Source organism: Scardinius erythrophthalmus, assembly GCF_964197995.2.
Source record: "Scardinius erythrophthalmus genome assembly, chromosome: 18".
In the NCBI taxonomy this organism is placed as follows: Eukaryota; Metazoa; Chordata; class Actinopteri; order Cypriniformes; family Leuciscidae; genus Scardinius; species Scardinius erythrophthalmus.
In genome coordinates this window covers 17,904,836-17,922,401 of record NC_138238.1, presented here as the reverse complement: position 1 = coordinate 17,922,401, position 17,566 = coordinate 17,904,836, and the positions used below count along the sequence as shown (strand labels likewise).

At 38.4% G+C, this 17,566-nt stretch overlaps 1 protein-coding gene across 5 annotated transcripts in view; it reads right to left on the bottom strand.

Moving 5' to 3' along the window:
- snx29 (sorting nexin 29) overlaps positions 1-17,566 on the bottom strand; it is a 119,141-nt gene that overhangs the window by 58,041 nt on the left and 43,534 nt on the right. For all 5 annotated transcript variants that reach the window (XM_081393121.1, XM_081393119.1, XM_081393120.1 and 2 more), the window contains one exon: positions 1,183-1,289. In XM_081393121.1, coding sequence (XP_081249247.1) covers positions 1,183-1,289 — 107 coding nt within the window. The remainder of the gene's footprint in view (positions 1-1,182; positions 1,290-17,566) is intronic.

The window sequence follows — 17,566 nt, the reverse complement described above, 5'->3', positions numbered from 1 at the left end:
AATTTACACCAAATTACAGTCACAGGTTTCAAAATGAACTTACACTGCATTTAAAGTAATGTTGAATCTATACATTTCTCCTTTCACAGAAATCACACACACAATGCTACCAGAAATCGAAACCATTTTTAAAAGTCATCACTGACATTATCAGGGCTCAATACTAAAACACTAACACTAATTTTTTTCTGAGGGCCAGTGGTTAAAACTTTTACTTTTACCCACCATAAAAAAGTAATAAATAAAAGAAAAATAATAATAGTTCGCTTTCATTGCGTTTGACCCATGCGAACTAAATAAATAACGTTATGACAACAAATTTCAGATAACAGCGAAATTTCACAATTCTCGATTCCATTTTTGATACCACAGCAAAAACTATTAGCATACCTCATATAAATTTAAAATATCATAAAAAAACAAGTAAATAGTCAGTATTAAAATATAACCACCAAATAATCAAATTATGACCAATAGCACAAATAAATATAATAGAATAAACATACAAATTAAATAAACAGTGCTTTTCAGGTATGGAATTTGAATAAAGTAATCAAATGTAAAATAACACAACATAGTCGTCACTGTATAAATTAAATATAGATTAATCCTTATTAAAGTTACAAAAGTTATTGAGTCGAAAGCAGTGAGTGATCTTTTTCTTTGTCCTTTGTTGTTTGACAGCAGCAGTTATATTAGGCTGCTGTCACTTTAAGACCTAATGCCCGGATTGAATATAGTGTTAAACGTGCATTTTATTTCTCAACTGTTTACGTTCACTTTAGACATAACCAACTGTGCTTATGAAGATACTCTCTAAGACGGGTATTCTGACATAATTTTGTTTAAATTTGTCCGTTCAAGTGCCAAAAGAATCGAGTTCTCTTTCGCGTCTTCTTGAGCGTAATATTATTATACTTAAATTTATATTTAAACTGGCAAGGCATGAAAACACATGCAAATTATAAACTTCCGTGACGATAATGTCCTGACATGTCCATCAACTGTCCCGAGCGCCGTTCACACTAGCCTCATGCCATCGCGTAGTCCTTTTTGTCGAGCCCTGATTATTGAACCAGTTTGCTGAAATTTGAAGTGTTAAGTGTTGGTTTACATTACATGACACTGAGGTTGCAGCAGGAAAGGGCAAGTGTTGCTTGCTAATGAAGCTTTAGTACTCACCTCGATGAGTTTACGCTCATAGGTGGCAGCCAGTTCCTCTGTATCCGCCACGGACCGGTTTTGGGGGACTGGAGGGGGACCATCACAATTCCTTTGAATGGTCAATGCTAGGAACAAAATGTAACACACATTAGGAGGTGCAATCAAATGAAAAAAATATACATAAATAAATGGTCGTCTTCCAGGACAACCAATGGCTTGAGTTTGAGGCGAGACTAACTGTTTTATAAACAATGGAAGACGAGTGTTAGATGTTGCAGTATAAGATGTCTGGAAACAATTATTTTTGCAACCAGCAGTTTGGTTGAAATTTCTCACTTCAGCTTTACGGCAAGATATAAAGATTCAGTTATTTCCTTTATATGATTATGTCTTGTAAAAGTTTGTGAAAAACAATAAAATCTGAGATGCTGGTTGTTCACAACAACAAACTTGGGCTTCTTCCAGTGCCGCGGAGCTGTAGCCTTTAAATCCAGTGTAATCTAGTTTCAGCGGAGCCGCCTGTGAAGGCTGAGATCCGCTGAGTTCATAAGCAGCAAAACAGAATCTTTCACCAATTGAAAACTCAATTAAAATCTGCAACTTTCACAACACAAATGTTGCTTGAGGCGCCACAGGACAGCAGAGACGAGGAAAGCAATAAGAACAAAAACGCAACCCCCGACCTGGCCGAGTTTCAACAGAACAGCTGTTAGACTCTCTCATTTCTTAATTCTCAAAGGAGAAAGAAAATCCGGATATTTCCAGACCAGAAACCAAATTAGATGCAAAAAGTGATCTTTTGTGAAAAGCAAAAAGATATTTGACCAATAGAGGATGTAAAAGTCACAAATTGACTGTCACCGATGTTCTTAGTCGGGTCAGAAGCAATTTTGCATGCTGAAAGCCTAGTGTGAACACATCTTAAAACCAACCGCCTGATAAAGGGTGGCTGGATCATCAGAATGGTGGAGATATGCACACAAAGGCTCCAGAGGGTATGGATCTGCTGGAGTAAAAATGATAGAGATGAGGAGGTGGTGCTCAGCTAAAAAGTTTGTCATAAAGCTGTGAATAAGTCTATGGAGTACAAGTCAACAATCCTGAATATTATCAGCTCACCCGCACACAGACGCCCGCCACTTCAGCACTGAGTCTTATCAGTGCTCTGCCAATAGTCTACGCATCCCACTAACTCACACACCACCACTGTCAGCAAGAGTGGACTGCACTGAAACTGCTGCCAATGTGCAGCTCAACCTTGTTTTCAGTCCACCACAGTCATGTCTGAAACTATTAATAATAAATGCATTTATGTATAATTGTTGTGTGTGTGAAGTTTATTACACCGTGGGAAACGGGGCATCTACATACGAGAGTTAATGCTGTGTCAGATCATAAAAAAAAAAAAAAAAGTTTTTAGGCATGTCACGGCAGATTTGACATCATATATGGGATCACAAGGCAGCAAGCAATCTACTGTCAATCACAGTTGACAATGATACTTGTTGATGAGACTATTAAATGTGTAAGAATTCATTTAAGTTTTGAAAAATAATCAAAAAACCATAAAATTTCTAAAATGTAATAACTGCTGATGCGATCTCTGTATTTAAGAGTATTCGGTAACACGTTTACAATAAGGTTAATTAGTTAACTACCTTAGTTAACATGAACTAAGAACAATACTTCTTCAGCATTTATTAATCTTAGTTAATATTAATTTCAACATTTAGTAATGTTAATAAAATCAAAGGTTGTATTTGTTAACATTATTAATGCACTGTGAACTAACATGAACAAACAAATGAACAGCTGTATTTTTATTAACTAACATTGACAAATATTAATAAATACTGTAACAAATGTATTGCTAACATTAGTTAATTAACCTTTTTGTAAAGTGTTATAGAGTATTCTATGTGAAAGCAAAACTCATATTTAATTGATATGCCAAACAGGAGGATATCTATAGCGGTAGACCTCATTTGTGTTGCCTTCCTATTGATTGGGGCATATAAGGAATTTTGTTTTGGGGCATTAGAGAAGTACAACAGATAAAACAACAACAAAAGTTCTCCAAATTAAAGAATAGATTGTTTCGGTCAAGGCTGCCCTGAGAGCCTCATACGGTGGTGTAGGTCATCATTATGTTTTAATATTTTCTTCACGAAGTTCAGAAAGTACTGTATCAGGTCTTTTTTTAATCCCAATTCTGTCCAAAAGTTCTCAGAGAACTTGTATCTCAAGAAGCAAGGAGAAAAAAATAAGTCTGAGAATCTTGTGAGTGACTGAACATGGCTTTGACAGACATATGCAAAATTAGTCTGTTTACGTGCTGAAGGGGAAAAAAAGAAGAGTTAATGAGAGTGTTGATCAAAGTAATCTCCATCCATTTTCCCATCATGCAGCAGTCGCTTCCTGTGAGACAGCTTGAGATAACAACAGCGTATCATTCCATCAGCGAGCGATCTCTACTAAGTACAGGACGCAGTCAATTTGACGCCCAGACGTGAAATTGCATACCAAACACTCGTTGCACCTTGGAGAGGGCAAACGCGGAGGTTTTGTAGAGCAAATTTGCTTACAATCTTCTGAACCCTCATTCCTCCATCAACAATAGGTGACTCAAAAGACAGAACAAGCACAGACTGAGATGTTCTGCTTCTCTCTTTGATGTAGGGACCTCAATACTGGGAAAATTGTATTTCAGTTAAGGTACTCCACTGGGTTAAATCTTTTTGTGCAGTTTTGAGGCCGTCATGGCTGTTAGCATTTTTTTCCCTGTACTTCACTATTTTTATTTCACAAAATTGCTAAATCTACATTTAAAGTAAACTGCTGTATCACTGTCTGCTTTTTTTCCTGCATCAAAGAAAAGGTATCTGCTGTGTAACCATGTCCTTAAAGATCAGACATGTATAATGAAATGTATAATATACTGTATGTCAATTAATGCATAAACAATGATAATACCAATGTCACACGTCCTACAGAATGTGATAAAGCAAGACTAATTGGAAAGATGTTAGAGACGGTTTTCTATCTTCTTTCTATCTATCTTTTTATGTTTTTGAAAAAACCTGCTCAGGGCTGTATTTATTTGATAAAAATATATAGTAAAAACAGTAAAATTGTGGATTTTTATTACAATTTAAAAAAAATGTTTTCCGTTTAAATATATTTTTAAATGTAATTTATTCCTGTGATGGTAAAGCTGAATTTTCAGTATCATTACTTCAGTCTTCAGTGTCACATGATCCTTCAGAAATCATTCTAATATGCTGATTTGGTGCTTGAGAATGATTTCTTATTATTACTAATGTTGGCTTATGGAAAAAATTACACAGTACTTTTTTCAGGAATCTTTGATAAATAGAAAGTTCAAAAGAACAGCATTTATTTGAAACACAAAACTTTTGTAACATTATAAATGTCTTTACTGTCAAATCAATTTTGATCAATTTAATGCTTCCTTGCTGAATAATAGTATGAAGTCCTTAAAAAAAATCTCATATACATTTATACACTTTTGTGCGTGTATGTATTCATTAATCATATATATCCAACATAAACAATTTTGTACTTAAATTTTAATTTAAGAAACTGAAAGAGATTACTGAGCAATATGGTCATGTTATGCCCTAAAATGAATCATAAGGAGATGGAAAGCGGCCAGTGTTTGATCAAGGAATCCCTTTTTTTAGCACTACGGTTAAAATAATCAGGCCTGATTTAGCTTATTATCTGCCAATGGCTTCCTTGTAAGAATCCTTGTGCTTTTCTGGATTGGTAATAGAAAATATGCAATGAACAAACAAAAACAAACACATTTTTGGTAAAAAAAAAATGTATTTACAAATTGAGCTTTAAAAAGCTTGATCATTTGCATAAACATGACCATTTATAAATCTCTGAATAAGCATGTGTAATGGAGTACATCAAACAAAACAAATTTCAGTTTTGCTATTCTGAAGCATACAGCCCAAGTAAAAATCTTCTAAAACATTAGGAAGAAGACTTGATAATATCACCCTCGCTTTCCACATCACTTTAGATACACTTGTACTGCTCTTTTAGTATAAATTTAAAAGAGATTACTTGTCTGTGTGTGTTAGAAATAAAAGCCCTCATTATTCACATTAAGATCAAAGCTATTAGCTTAAGAAACTTGGCCTGATAATGTCGTCTGCACTGAAAACATGGAACCAGCCTTGTTGTGGCTCATTAATCTTGAAATTCTGAAAACATCATAAGCTAGAAGCCATAATGAGGATTCAAATCATCCTCCCCTACACTTTAATAGCCCTAATATAAGCCATGAATGACATATTCATTGATGGCCAGAGTCGGCACAAACACTGTCTAGCCTTTAAAGAAGTCTCGAGGTAGGCAGTGTGTCCCTAAACCGGTGCTTTTGGGTTATTTAGCTCATCCTGTATTGCATAAGTGGAAAGCTACTTTATCGGACACTCGACAATCTAGTTCCAGTCAGTATAATTGACTGCCATTTCTAAAAGTCAATCTAATTGCTTTTTCGTTATTATGGTAATAGTCCTGACAGCGGTAAAGGGAAATCCCCCTCCCCATGAGAGGGACCAGAGCCTACAGACGATTAATTTGCCTCTTCGCCGTAATTAAATGCACCGCGGCTGATAAACTTGCAGATGACTAATGACAAATGTTAAAGTAGGTCAAATCAATTATTTCAACAACCAGCCACTAAAAAACAATGGGGAAAAAGCATCATTCGAGCAGTCTCAAGAGGCAACATTAGGCAAGTTGTTCAATGTGGTGGGGAAGTCCTACACTGGCATCGTGCCTGGACAGGTTTTTTTTTTTTTTTTTTTAAGTCTGTCAGCCCCAAGGACTGATGACAAGAAGAGAAAGTGAGACGATGCTTTCAGTCTTCTAGGAGTCATTCTCATCATGGATTAGTTGTAATACAGCAAAGATTGGTCTGACGAAGAGCCTACGTGCTTGGAACTTTACCACCTGTGTGTGTGTCTATTATTAAATTTTTCACATTTTTGGAGCCATGTTGTGCTGACTTTTTTTCCTTTTTTATTAATTTTCTTGTTGAGCACCCAATCTGAGCAATATATTGGATGTGTGTGCTTTTGATCTGATAATACAGCAAAGATTCCCAATTATTTTATCAGTTAAACCTCTAAGATCAGATGTAAAATATTTTACTTGGAGCACCCCTGAGACTTTAAATCAATATTTCAATGATTTAACGACACATTCGCATGTTCATGGTTCTATGATGTCGGTTAAGGGGCACATAAAAATATTCAATGTTTGTTTAGTATGTGTTTTTATTTTAAATATATGAATGTATTAATATATATATAAATATATACAGTGCCTTCAGAAAGTTTTTCTACCTCTTCATTTTCCCATGTTGCTGCCTTGTTAAACTACTTTAAATTACTTTTTTCTTCACACCAATCTAAACTCCATACACCATAATGACAAAGCAAAAAACAGATGTGTGACAGCTTTGCAAATTTATTAAAAATAAAAAAACATAAGTATTCATGCCCTTTTCTGGGATACGTGAAATTTAGCTCAGGAGTTACAGTAACCTGTGGCAAATTCAATTGAATGGGTGTGATTTGGAAAGGCAAACACCTCTCAATAAAAGGTCTAACAGCTGAAAATGCATATTAGAGCAAAAACCAATCCATGAGGTCATAGGAACTGCCGGAAGAGCTCAGAGACAGGATTGTGTCAATACACAGATCTGGGGAAGACTACAAATAAAAATGCTGCTGCATTGAAGGTTCATAGAAGCAAGTAGCCTCCATAATACTTAATGGAAGAAGTTTGGATCAACCAGGCCTCTTCCAGGAGCTGGCCTCCAGGTCAAACTGAGCAATCGAAAGAGAAGGGCCTAGGTTAGAGAGTGGTGACCAAGAAGCTGATGGTCACTTTAGTTGATCATTTATGAAGATGGGAGAAACCTACAAAATGACAAACATCACTCCAATTATCTGGGATTTTTCAGTTTTTAATATTTAATAAAGTTGTCACAAATCTGTTCTCTGCTTTATCATTATGGTGTATGGAGTGTAGACTGATGTGAAAAGAGTATTTTAAAGTAGTTTAACATAAGGAACCAACATAACAAAATGTGGAAAAAAGGGGTACAAATACTTTTGCAAGGCACTGTATCTACTATATGGACAAGTATTGGGACACACATCTTAATTATTGAATTCAGGTGTTTCAATCCCATTGCCACAGGTACATAAAATCTAGCACCTAGTGATGCAGTCTACAAACATCTGCGAAAAAAACAGGTTGTTCTGAAGAGCTCAGTGAATTCAAGCGTGGTACTGTGATAGGATGCCATCTTTGAAATAAGCCAGAAATTGCACCCCTGCTAGATATTCCACGGTCAACTGGAAGTGATATCATTGGAAAGTGGAAGCGTTTAGGAACAGCAGCATCTCAGCCTCGAAGCGGAAAACCACGTAAAAAAAAAAAAAAAGTTAATTGCAATCAATTTATTTTTTCCTCTCAATAACGACTTTTTTTATATTGAAGAATATATAGAGAATCTGGAATATTCTGAATCCGGAATCTTGAAAATTTTGGAATCACCAAATGAATCATATAATGCTAAAATATATTCATACAATATTATTCATATATTATTAACTTAAAACATCAGAATTCTTTTCGATAAACGTTTTCCAAATTACAGCAGAGGAAATATCAGTAAAGGATCAGTAAAGGAAATATCCCAGTATGGGGTAACTGTGTATATTGTTTTGGAAAATGGGGGGCCTTTAAGTAAAAAAAACTGCTGCATTACAAAATAACTGAAGCTTACTCATTTGATTAGTATATTAATAGCTACCCTTTAATCATTCAGTGATAGCAAGTTAAATGCGAGGGGGTGTATATTAAAGGTGGTATCAGCGATTTCAGGCCCAAACATAAATGATCACATTCATCTAATATTTCGCTAGCTGCACGCCCCATAGGCATGCTGTCAAAAAAGCGCATCTCTCTAGGTAGCCTAGGCTCTGAGATCTGCACACAAAAACAGCTGTTTTCAGTCTGTTTGGCCAAACAATCAAAACCCAAACAAATAGTGTTCCAACCAATCACCGACAGGGGCGGGTGTTGTGAGGTTTTCGCGTGCAGCCGTCACAGGCAGCCGTGCACGAGCGCAAAACCTCACAACACCCGCCCCTGTCGGTGATTGGTTGGAACGCTATTTATTTTGGTTTTGAGTGATGTTGATACCAACTGTTTTTGTGTGCAGATCTCAGAGCCTAGGCTACCTAGAGAGACGCGTTTTTTTGACAGCATGCTTATGGGGCGTGCAGCTAGCGAAATATTAGATGAATGTGATCATTTATGTTTGGGCCTGAAATCGCTGATACCACCTTTAAGCGCTGATATCCCACTGTTTATAAAAAGACAGGAGGCTGGGTGTCTGAAGCGTGGCCGCCTGCAAAAGTCCTCTCCTGCCCCCTACAACTCTTCTTTTCAAATAGCTGATAAGAGAAAGCCTTTTATTTCATATCAAATGAGATGTGCTCTGTTCCTGATAGAGAGAAAATTAAAAACCAAGCGGCGGGAGGGCAAAAAAGAAGAATCGCCGTCTCTGCATTCTATTAGCAAGTGTAATTTAGACATTTCCTATTTTGAGGTTTGGGAAAGAGTGCAGAGCGGCCCAGTGCTAGTCTGATGCTATCACGCTCTATTATGAGAGCTAGCTGCCTGACACCGGGTACGATAGTCTCCTCACACTCCCAGCATTCATCAGCAGGGACAGAGAGCACGTTCCTCTGGAGGGAGCTGAAATGAATCCTGCTGGAGAGGCCATCGGTGCACCACCTCTGACCAACAGTAATATCCGATGAGCAGAGGACAGCTACACCTTCAGTCCCCAGAGGATTCAGAGGCGGCTGGCCACTGGTTATGAGATACAAACTAATCACAAACTAATCACAACTCACACGCGTCCAATTCAGCTGTGCACATTAGCAGCAGCACCTTTTTGAGGAATTTACAACGTGTGCTATACGATCACTGCTCTGATTAAACCAATCAGTGCGGTTTATCAAAATGAGTGGGGTAAGCTGTGTCAGCCCATTAACCTAAAATAATAATAATAAAACAATTAAATAAATACATACATAAGTGTTTAAAAGGTTCTGGCATCTTATGATCACCAAGCCTGCATTTACTTGATTAAAAATACAGTAAAAACAGTAATCTAACAGATCTAACAGTCTCTTTGAATATATTTTATGTAATGTATTCCCTAAGCTGGAATTTTCAGCATCATTACTCCAGTCTTCAGTCACATGACTTCAGTTTTCAGAATCATTCTAATATGTTGCTTTGGTGCTCAAGAAACATTTCTAATTATGATCGATGTATCAATGTTGTTGTGCCGCTTAATATTTTTATGGAAATTTGTTTAATCCAAATTTTTGTTGTATTGTACTTGCCCTATTGTTTGTAATTTGCTTATTTTTTCTTATTTTTAATACCAGAAATGAGATAAAATAACACAAAATAACTATATTGTGTAATCGTATGTATTGTTATAGTGAAACAAAATTTCTATTATTATGAAATAAGAATTTGGTCATATCGCCCACCCCTACTGTGACTTTTGATCTATTCAATGCATCCTTGCTGAATAAGTGTGTTAATTTCTTTAAAACAAAAAAAACATGAATTATTAAATGAAACCTTTCTCTCCAGAATGATATCTTGCTGGGTAAAATGTGCCAGTAGTTGTGGCTAAACTAACAGTAAGCTTTGTCTCCAAATGCAGGAAGTACTATTACATTTTGAAGGGGCCAACATTTCTTCAAAGAATCCAAAGGAGCTCTGACAAAAAGAAACCCGTCGTTCCAAGAAAACGATCAAGGATGTCATATTTCTATGGTCTTGCATTATAAATGCTAATAATTTTTATCAGACAGGTTTTATCTCTATCCTCCTTTTCCCTTGATGATAGTACCAAAGTACTTTTTAAATAAATTCCCCACTCTCCCCTGTTTAGTGAGCAATCTCATAAACATAGGTGATCATCCCCCATTAAAGGAAGTGCTGTAATTACTGAATGACTGGTGTCTACCCTGGAGCAAATGAGTCAGCGTGTAATTCACAGTGACCAACCAATCAAGGAATTTACAAGTATTTCTCCTTTCCAACAGCCATCAAATACGATGCTGTGGGCATTCTCATCTTACCTGAACCTGAACATACCAGCATATTAAAAACGACACCTTCACTAACCTAATCTGGTCTCAAATACTCGCCGCACAAGCATCCACCCCACATCTAATTTCCGAGCAACTTGCAATTTAAATTTCATAATCATGTTCAATCAAAGGTGTCATGTAGTTATTATTTTCACCCAGCCTTAGTTAGAATATTAATGTAACTAATAAAAACAAAACATGTCAAACAAAAATTCCCTTGTCTTGTCAGCGAACTATTTTCCTATTGTTGAAAAATAATGAAGGCATGAGTCAGAGAACACCTTCCACTATCCATTAAAAGCATTTCCTGACAGCAGATGGCAGAGTGAGTTTCCATCTTAAAATCATTACGAATAAAGGACCGCAAGGTTACCACAAAGAAACCCCTGTGAAAGATGTTATTCTGTGCAATTTCACTGAGAATCACTCTCTCCCTGTGGGCAGATTACAATCCATCCTCACTAGGATGAGCAGTAAATGCATAGCTGCTCTTTCTCAGAGCATCTTTATGAGATAAATCTCCATATCCTGAGGCCAGAATCCAGAAATATCATCAAGAGAAAACGTATGGCTGTAGAAATTACGAGCCGACTTCATATGTCAAGTGCACAATATTTTTGATGTGTCCGCAGATTAATGTCTACAACAAAAAACAATTAAAGGGATAGTTCACCCAAAAATTATTTATCACTATTTACTTAAAACTGTATGCTTTATAGAGTTATAAAGCGGCGCGTTATAGAGTTTGCCCAACCTATCCACATGTGTTTTGTGGATTTGGAGAAGGCATTCGACTGTGTCCCTCGTGGCATCTTGTGGAGGGTGCTCTGGGAGTATGGGGTCCGGGGCCCTTTGCTAAGGGCTATCCGGTCCCTGTACGACCGGAGTAGGAGCTTGGTTCGTATTGCCAGCAGTAAGTCAGACTTGTTCCCGGTGCGTGTTGGACTCCGGCAGGGCTGCCCTTTGTCGCCGGTTCTGTTCATAATTTTTATGGACAGAATTTCTAGGCGCAGCCAGGGGCCGGAGGGGGTCAGGTTTGGGGACCACACGATTTCATCTCTGCTCTTTGCGGATGATGTGGTCGTGTTGGCCTCATCAAACCAGGACCTCCAGCATGCACTGGGACGGTTTGCAGCCGAGTGTGAAGCGGCTGGGATGAGAATCAGCACCTCCAAATCCGAGGCCATGGTCCTCAGTCGGAAAAGGGTGGCTTGCCCGCTTCAGGTTGGTGGAGAGTTCCTGCCTCAAGTGGAGGAGTTCAAGTATCTCGGGGTCTTGTTCACGAGTGAGGGAAGGATGGAACGGGAGATTGACAGACGGATCGGTGCAGCTTCTGCAGTAATGCGGTCGCTGTACCGGTCTGTCGTGGTGAAAAAGGAGCTGAGCCGCAAGGCGAAGCTCTCGATTTACCGGTCAATCTACGTTCCTACTCTCACCTATGGTCATGAGCTTTGGGTCATGACCGAAAGGACAAGATCCCGGATACAAGCGGCCGAAATGAGCTTTCTCCGCAGGGTGGCTGGGCGCTCCCTTAGAGATAGGGTGAGAAGCTCGGTCACTCGGGAGGAGCTCAGAGTAGAGCCGCTGCTCCTCCACATTGAGAGGGGTCAGTTGAGGTGGCTCGGGCATCTTTTCCGGATGCCTCCTGGACGCCTTCCCGGGAAGGTGTTCCGGGCGCGTCCCACTGGGAGGAGACCCCGTGGAAGACCTAGGACACGCTGGAGAGACTATGTCTCCCGGCTGGCCTGGGAACGCCTCGGTGTCCCCCCGGAAGAGCTGGAGGAAGTGTCGAGGGAGAGGGAAGTCTGGGCATCCCTGCTTAGACTGCTGCCCCCGCGACCCGGCCCCGGATAAGCGGTAGAAGATGGATGGATGGATGTATGCTTTATAAAAGAGTCATACGAGAGTAACTCGAGATGCACCGATGCTACATTTCTTCGTATATTCCGATAGCAGATTACTCAAAATGATATCTGACGATCCCAATACATATATCTGATTTTCTTAAAGAAAAAAACTGAAATGTAAACTCAGTTGCATATAAACACTTGTCTTCATGACAATTTTATTCAGTAAATAAGCTCCTCTCTAAGTGTTTTTTATAGACAACGAACAAACTGTGAACATTGGATAACTTTCCTGAGACAATTGCAAAGTCACATATTGTTTACAAGCTGCTTTAGCCACATCTTTCTGTGGTTTTAAAGACTGACTGAGCAATTACATGAGACATGATACATTTCGGTAAGTTGTGCTGTATCTTTCCACATATCTTCTGATGTTCATGCATGTTTTTCATGTTATCACTTGTATTAAAAAGGAAGTGATGACTCGCACTGAACTGATGTGCTAAAACGATCTGTCTAGTCACATTTATTGTTTCAATTATGTGATAAAATGAACAGAATCTGAAAGCTGAGACTTTGTTTCTTATCAGAAGTAACAAAGCTCTTTGCGATTAATGGATGGGAGGTGCGCTACAAATAATGTTTGGAGCATGGAAAAACGCAGACCTGGCAATAGCCTGTTTAACGTCACTGTTTTTTTTAAATGTTAGGGTGTTATTGTTGCATTAACTTAGAAAGCCCTAAATTTAACACAAGAGACATTTTCTTTTCCACAGTATAAGTTGCAGTCTGACACGTTTTCCCGTCCCCTTTGTATTGACAGGATATAATCAGCCCTGATCATCAGCTATTTTTAAAGGGGTGGGGGGGGAAATGCTATTTCATGCATACTGAGTTTTTTACACTGTTAAAGAGTTGGATCCCCATGCTAAACATGGACAAAGTTTCAAAAATTAAATTGTACGTTTGAAGGAGTATTTCTGTTCCAAAAATGCTCCTTCCGGTTTGTCACAAGTTTCGGAAAGTTTTTTTCGAGTATGGGCATCTGTGACGTCAGATGTAGCGGAATTTCCTTATACGAGGAAGGAGCACATCTCCGGAAGGACGCGGGCACGCGGGCACGCGCGCACTCGTAGACCAGCGCGAGAGAGCGAAAGCAGTACGCCCATCAAAGCGCTATGCTCGGCTTTAGGGAAGTCAATGTCACCAAAGAAGTGGGTTTTTGGTTGCCAGGGCAAGACAACCCTGCACAGATTCCCAAAGAACCCAGCGTTAAGGGACCAGTGGATGGAGTTTGTTTTTTCTGAGCATCAACGGAGTTGTGCAAGACTGTTTGTTCCCTGCATTTCGACGATGATTGTTTTATAAACAAAGCCCAGATCGACGGATTTGCAGATCGTCTAATGCTTAAGGATCGATGTCTTAATTCACAATGATAAAGGTTCGCGGTCATGCGTTGGAACCGGGCGGTGAGTAAAACTGCTTCAAATGTCTCTGTGTGTTTTTAGCTCGGCGCGTTAGCACAGCTTTAGCTCCGCCCACACGGCCCGCCTTCAGCCGCTCGTTTTTTTCCAGAAAGACTCGGTACAGCCTATCTTTCTTTTATAAATATAATAAAACTAAAGACTTTTTGGAGATATGAAGGATGCAATACTACTCTATAGGTACTCAAGATTAACAGGAGATTGAGTGAAAATGAGCATTTCACCCCCCATTTAAACAATTGGACGATGGCCAATAGAAAAAAATAATTGCTTTTATCAGATACCGATAATTGGCCAATACATCGGCGAATCCCTAAGAGTAACCATTGGGGTGTCTATCATGCTCCAAAATCATTATTTGCATTAAAATATAAATAAATTAATAAATATTGAATTTCCAAAAATCAGCTTCACAGAAGGTGAACTGAAAATAAATCAGTTCTCTAAATTCATATTTAAATGAAAGAACCTGCACAGTGAACTGCTGTAATGATAAAGGACATCAGACTTTACCAAGAAGCTGTTCAAGGCTGAGGAAGGACATTCTCTTGCAGGAAATTGAGGCAATCTCCTCCCCTGGCATTCATGCAAATACACAAATAAGCTTCAACATGCATATCCGATTTAATCAGCCAGGCACCTAATTACTGTTCAGATTAAACTGCCATTAGATATTAACTCACCAGTGGCAAAGTGTTAATAAGATTGAGCATTGTGATGCAAACTTTAGATGGCTGTACCCTCACAGTCATATGGCACGTATTTCTGATAAACCTGTCTAACATGAGCTCGGTGTGATTAGTCATCTTAAATTCTCCTCGGCACAACGCGATAAGTCTGAACCAAACTGACCTCAAGCATTTCAATACACAAGCGGTCCTACATGTTCATCTGATTTGGCAGCCCATGAATATTTTCCCTTGAAAACTCATTATAGTTCAAAAATTAGCACAAGGAGAATAGAACAAACCAGAAATAATAGAGTCATATTTGAAAAGCCTGTAGGTCTAATGATGCTGGAACAATTCCTTTTCTCTGTGATGGCAGCTGCTGTTTGAGACGTTTATGAGACGAGCTCAGCTGGAGCAAACAGATGGTCCAATAGTTCCTGGTTTTGGCTAAATTTATATCAGATGTCACATTGATGAACTCATAGATGCAAGGAATAATGTAAATCAGCTCAAACAGTTTGCTGCATGAAAGAAGGGAGGAATACATTTTACCTTCTCGCATCTATTGTGGTACTCTGCATAAAAGATTTCCAGTTGTCAGCAGAAAGCAAGCACTAAAATCCTCAAATGCTTACAGGTCATGGGGTTAGCTGCATCAAAACGTGCATAAAAAACCATGTCAAAATGTCTGTTTGCATAATTAATGCACAGACACCATTATGCAGCCTAAAATATGAGGGTAAGAGTAATACTTCATGTTATGGACAAGGCCAAAGAGGAATCATTCTATTCACCGCTTGCAAAAAGGGCTTACAATAAAACTTGTCTGCCTATGCAGTAGAAGGGAGTGTTTTTTTAATCAGTGCTGCCTGACTAGAGAAAACAGAGCAAAGGCTGTTGTCTTCCCTTTTGCCAAATAGGTTAGAAAATTCAACACCCATAACGCACTGGGCATGTTGCCGTCCAAGGCCACTCCCACCAGTTTGCTATGGACCCGCTTGACAAGAGTCAAGCACTGCCTTGCCTTGAAATCCTACTTAGCAAACTTAGTTATAATGGTATGGACATGTATTGCTCCCAAGTGCAAAAATTTAAATAATAAACGTTTAGTGGCAGTGAGTTACTTTTGGTTTCCAGTGAAAGATCCAGTGCGTTGTAGGCAGAGGGCTAAAGGCAGCAAAGAATTGTAAATATGGAGAGAACACTGCGACGGGCAATCTGAAAAAAACTGTTTTTGGAGTCAACATTTCAAACTGGATGACTACAAACACTGTTTTATGCCTCCCGAAGCAAAATGCCATTGCATACAGGTAATAAAGCAATAGTATTCCATTTTTATCATAATGCCCTTTGTTAACCCTCTGTTAATCCGACTGTCTGTGGGTGGGGATACAAAAATGCGAAAGTATAATCTGTAGTTTTCACGAAAGCCTTGGAGCTGTCAAAAGTCTGGACTTTTGCTGACAATTAAACGTGAATTTCTTGTTCCAGGTAACACAGAATGAGTAAACATTGTTCATTTACATACGCTACCAACATTGTTACAATAAAAAAATTGGTTTCAAACATTATTCATTTGCATAAATATTACAAAATATTACACTAAATAAAATTGCACTGAATAATTGTTTTTAAGTAATTGGTAACACTTACAATTACAATAAGGTTAAATGAGTTAACATTGATGCAATAGGTCTCACAAACTTGCAATGAATAATTCTTTTAAAGTATTAATCTAGGTTAATCTTAATTTAATACAATAATGCATTTTTAACATTTCAAGTGGTATAAATTAACATTAATGTATTATGAACAAACCGAATTAACAAAGAAGAGTATGTTTATAAATATAAACATTAACCTAGATCGATAAATGCTGTAAAAAGTTTTGCTTAGTCCATGATACATAATGCATTAACAAATGGTAATGAATTGAATCTTATTGTGTTCCCAATCAATAATAAGCAAATGGTGGAACTGATCGAACTAAAAATGAAAAAAAAAATCAGGATATGCTGACCCAGGAAGATCTGCATGTAATAAAATTTGACCCCATGCACTTTCTGTTGTGGCATTATTGTACACAATTCATCAGTAATGTTATTCCAAAGAAAGTCTTCATAATCTTTATTTAAAATGTAATCATTCTTTCATTCTTTGAAACTCCTCCTCCGTTCCTGGCAATTCCTGATAGATAAAATCAACCCACTTTTTCTTTTATTGATATCTTGTTTTTCTCTGAAAACAAGCTTCCGAACAGCAATTCACATTGACTTTAACTTTAATTTAAAATTAAAACTATGGTGGCACACAAATCACTTTTTTTAATTTTGTCTGCAGTTTGACATGGCTATAATGCAACAAAACTGTCAAGCTTATTAATTTACAATTAGTTACGCAGAAGAAGACAACAAACACAAAAGTTCTGGCTCCCAAACGCTTCTCAAGTGCAAAAAACTTGCCGGCAGCTATCACCTCTTCAGTCTGGCTGCTAGGTTAACAAGAAACGGGTCGATTAACCACGATAACCATCATGCATGTTGAAGAGCTTAAGTCATCACGCTGAGAGGCACATTAGCATAGGCCAGGTACAAGCAGTGCTTTATTTTACTCTTCATCTCCTCATGCTTTTTTAAAAGCAGGGCCTGGGGACATGGAGAACGTCCGGCCCCGCTTTGATAAGAGCAGAAGCGCCAAGCTGCTTCTCTGATGAGCGCAGGTCTGCTCGCGCGCAGAGAGTTCCTGCAGGGCCTCAGCATGGTATAGGCCTCTGAAGTCCAGCTTCATCTGAATAATGTCAGATAAGCAGCTGCTACTCACCAGAAAGCAACTGTTGAATTTGTTCCTTGTGCTGCTTACAATATGTTGCCCTTTACTTCACCCTCACTGTATAGCTGTCATTGTGCAAGACGAACACAAAGTCAATGATGTTACAGGGAGAAAACAGCCAAGGCATAAGCACAGCAAGTTTAAGGGCTTGTTCGTACTAGATGGTATAGAGAGATGGGGTGAGAACATGCCGGGGGCAAGACTCCAACCCACACAAACAATGCAAAGAAGAAACAGTATATTACCAATATTTTGTAAATTTCACTGCCTAATAAGCGATTTCTGGCTAATAGCTAATAAGTACTCCTCTGCCGCCATCTACTGGTTAT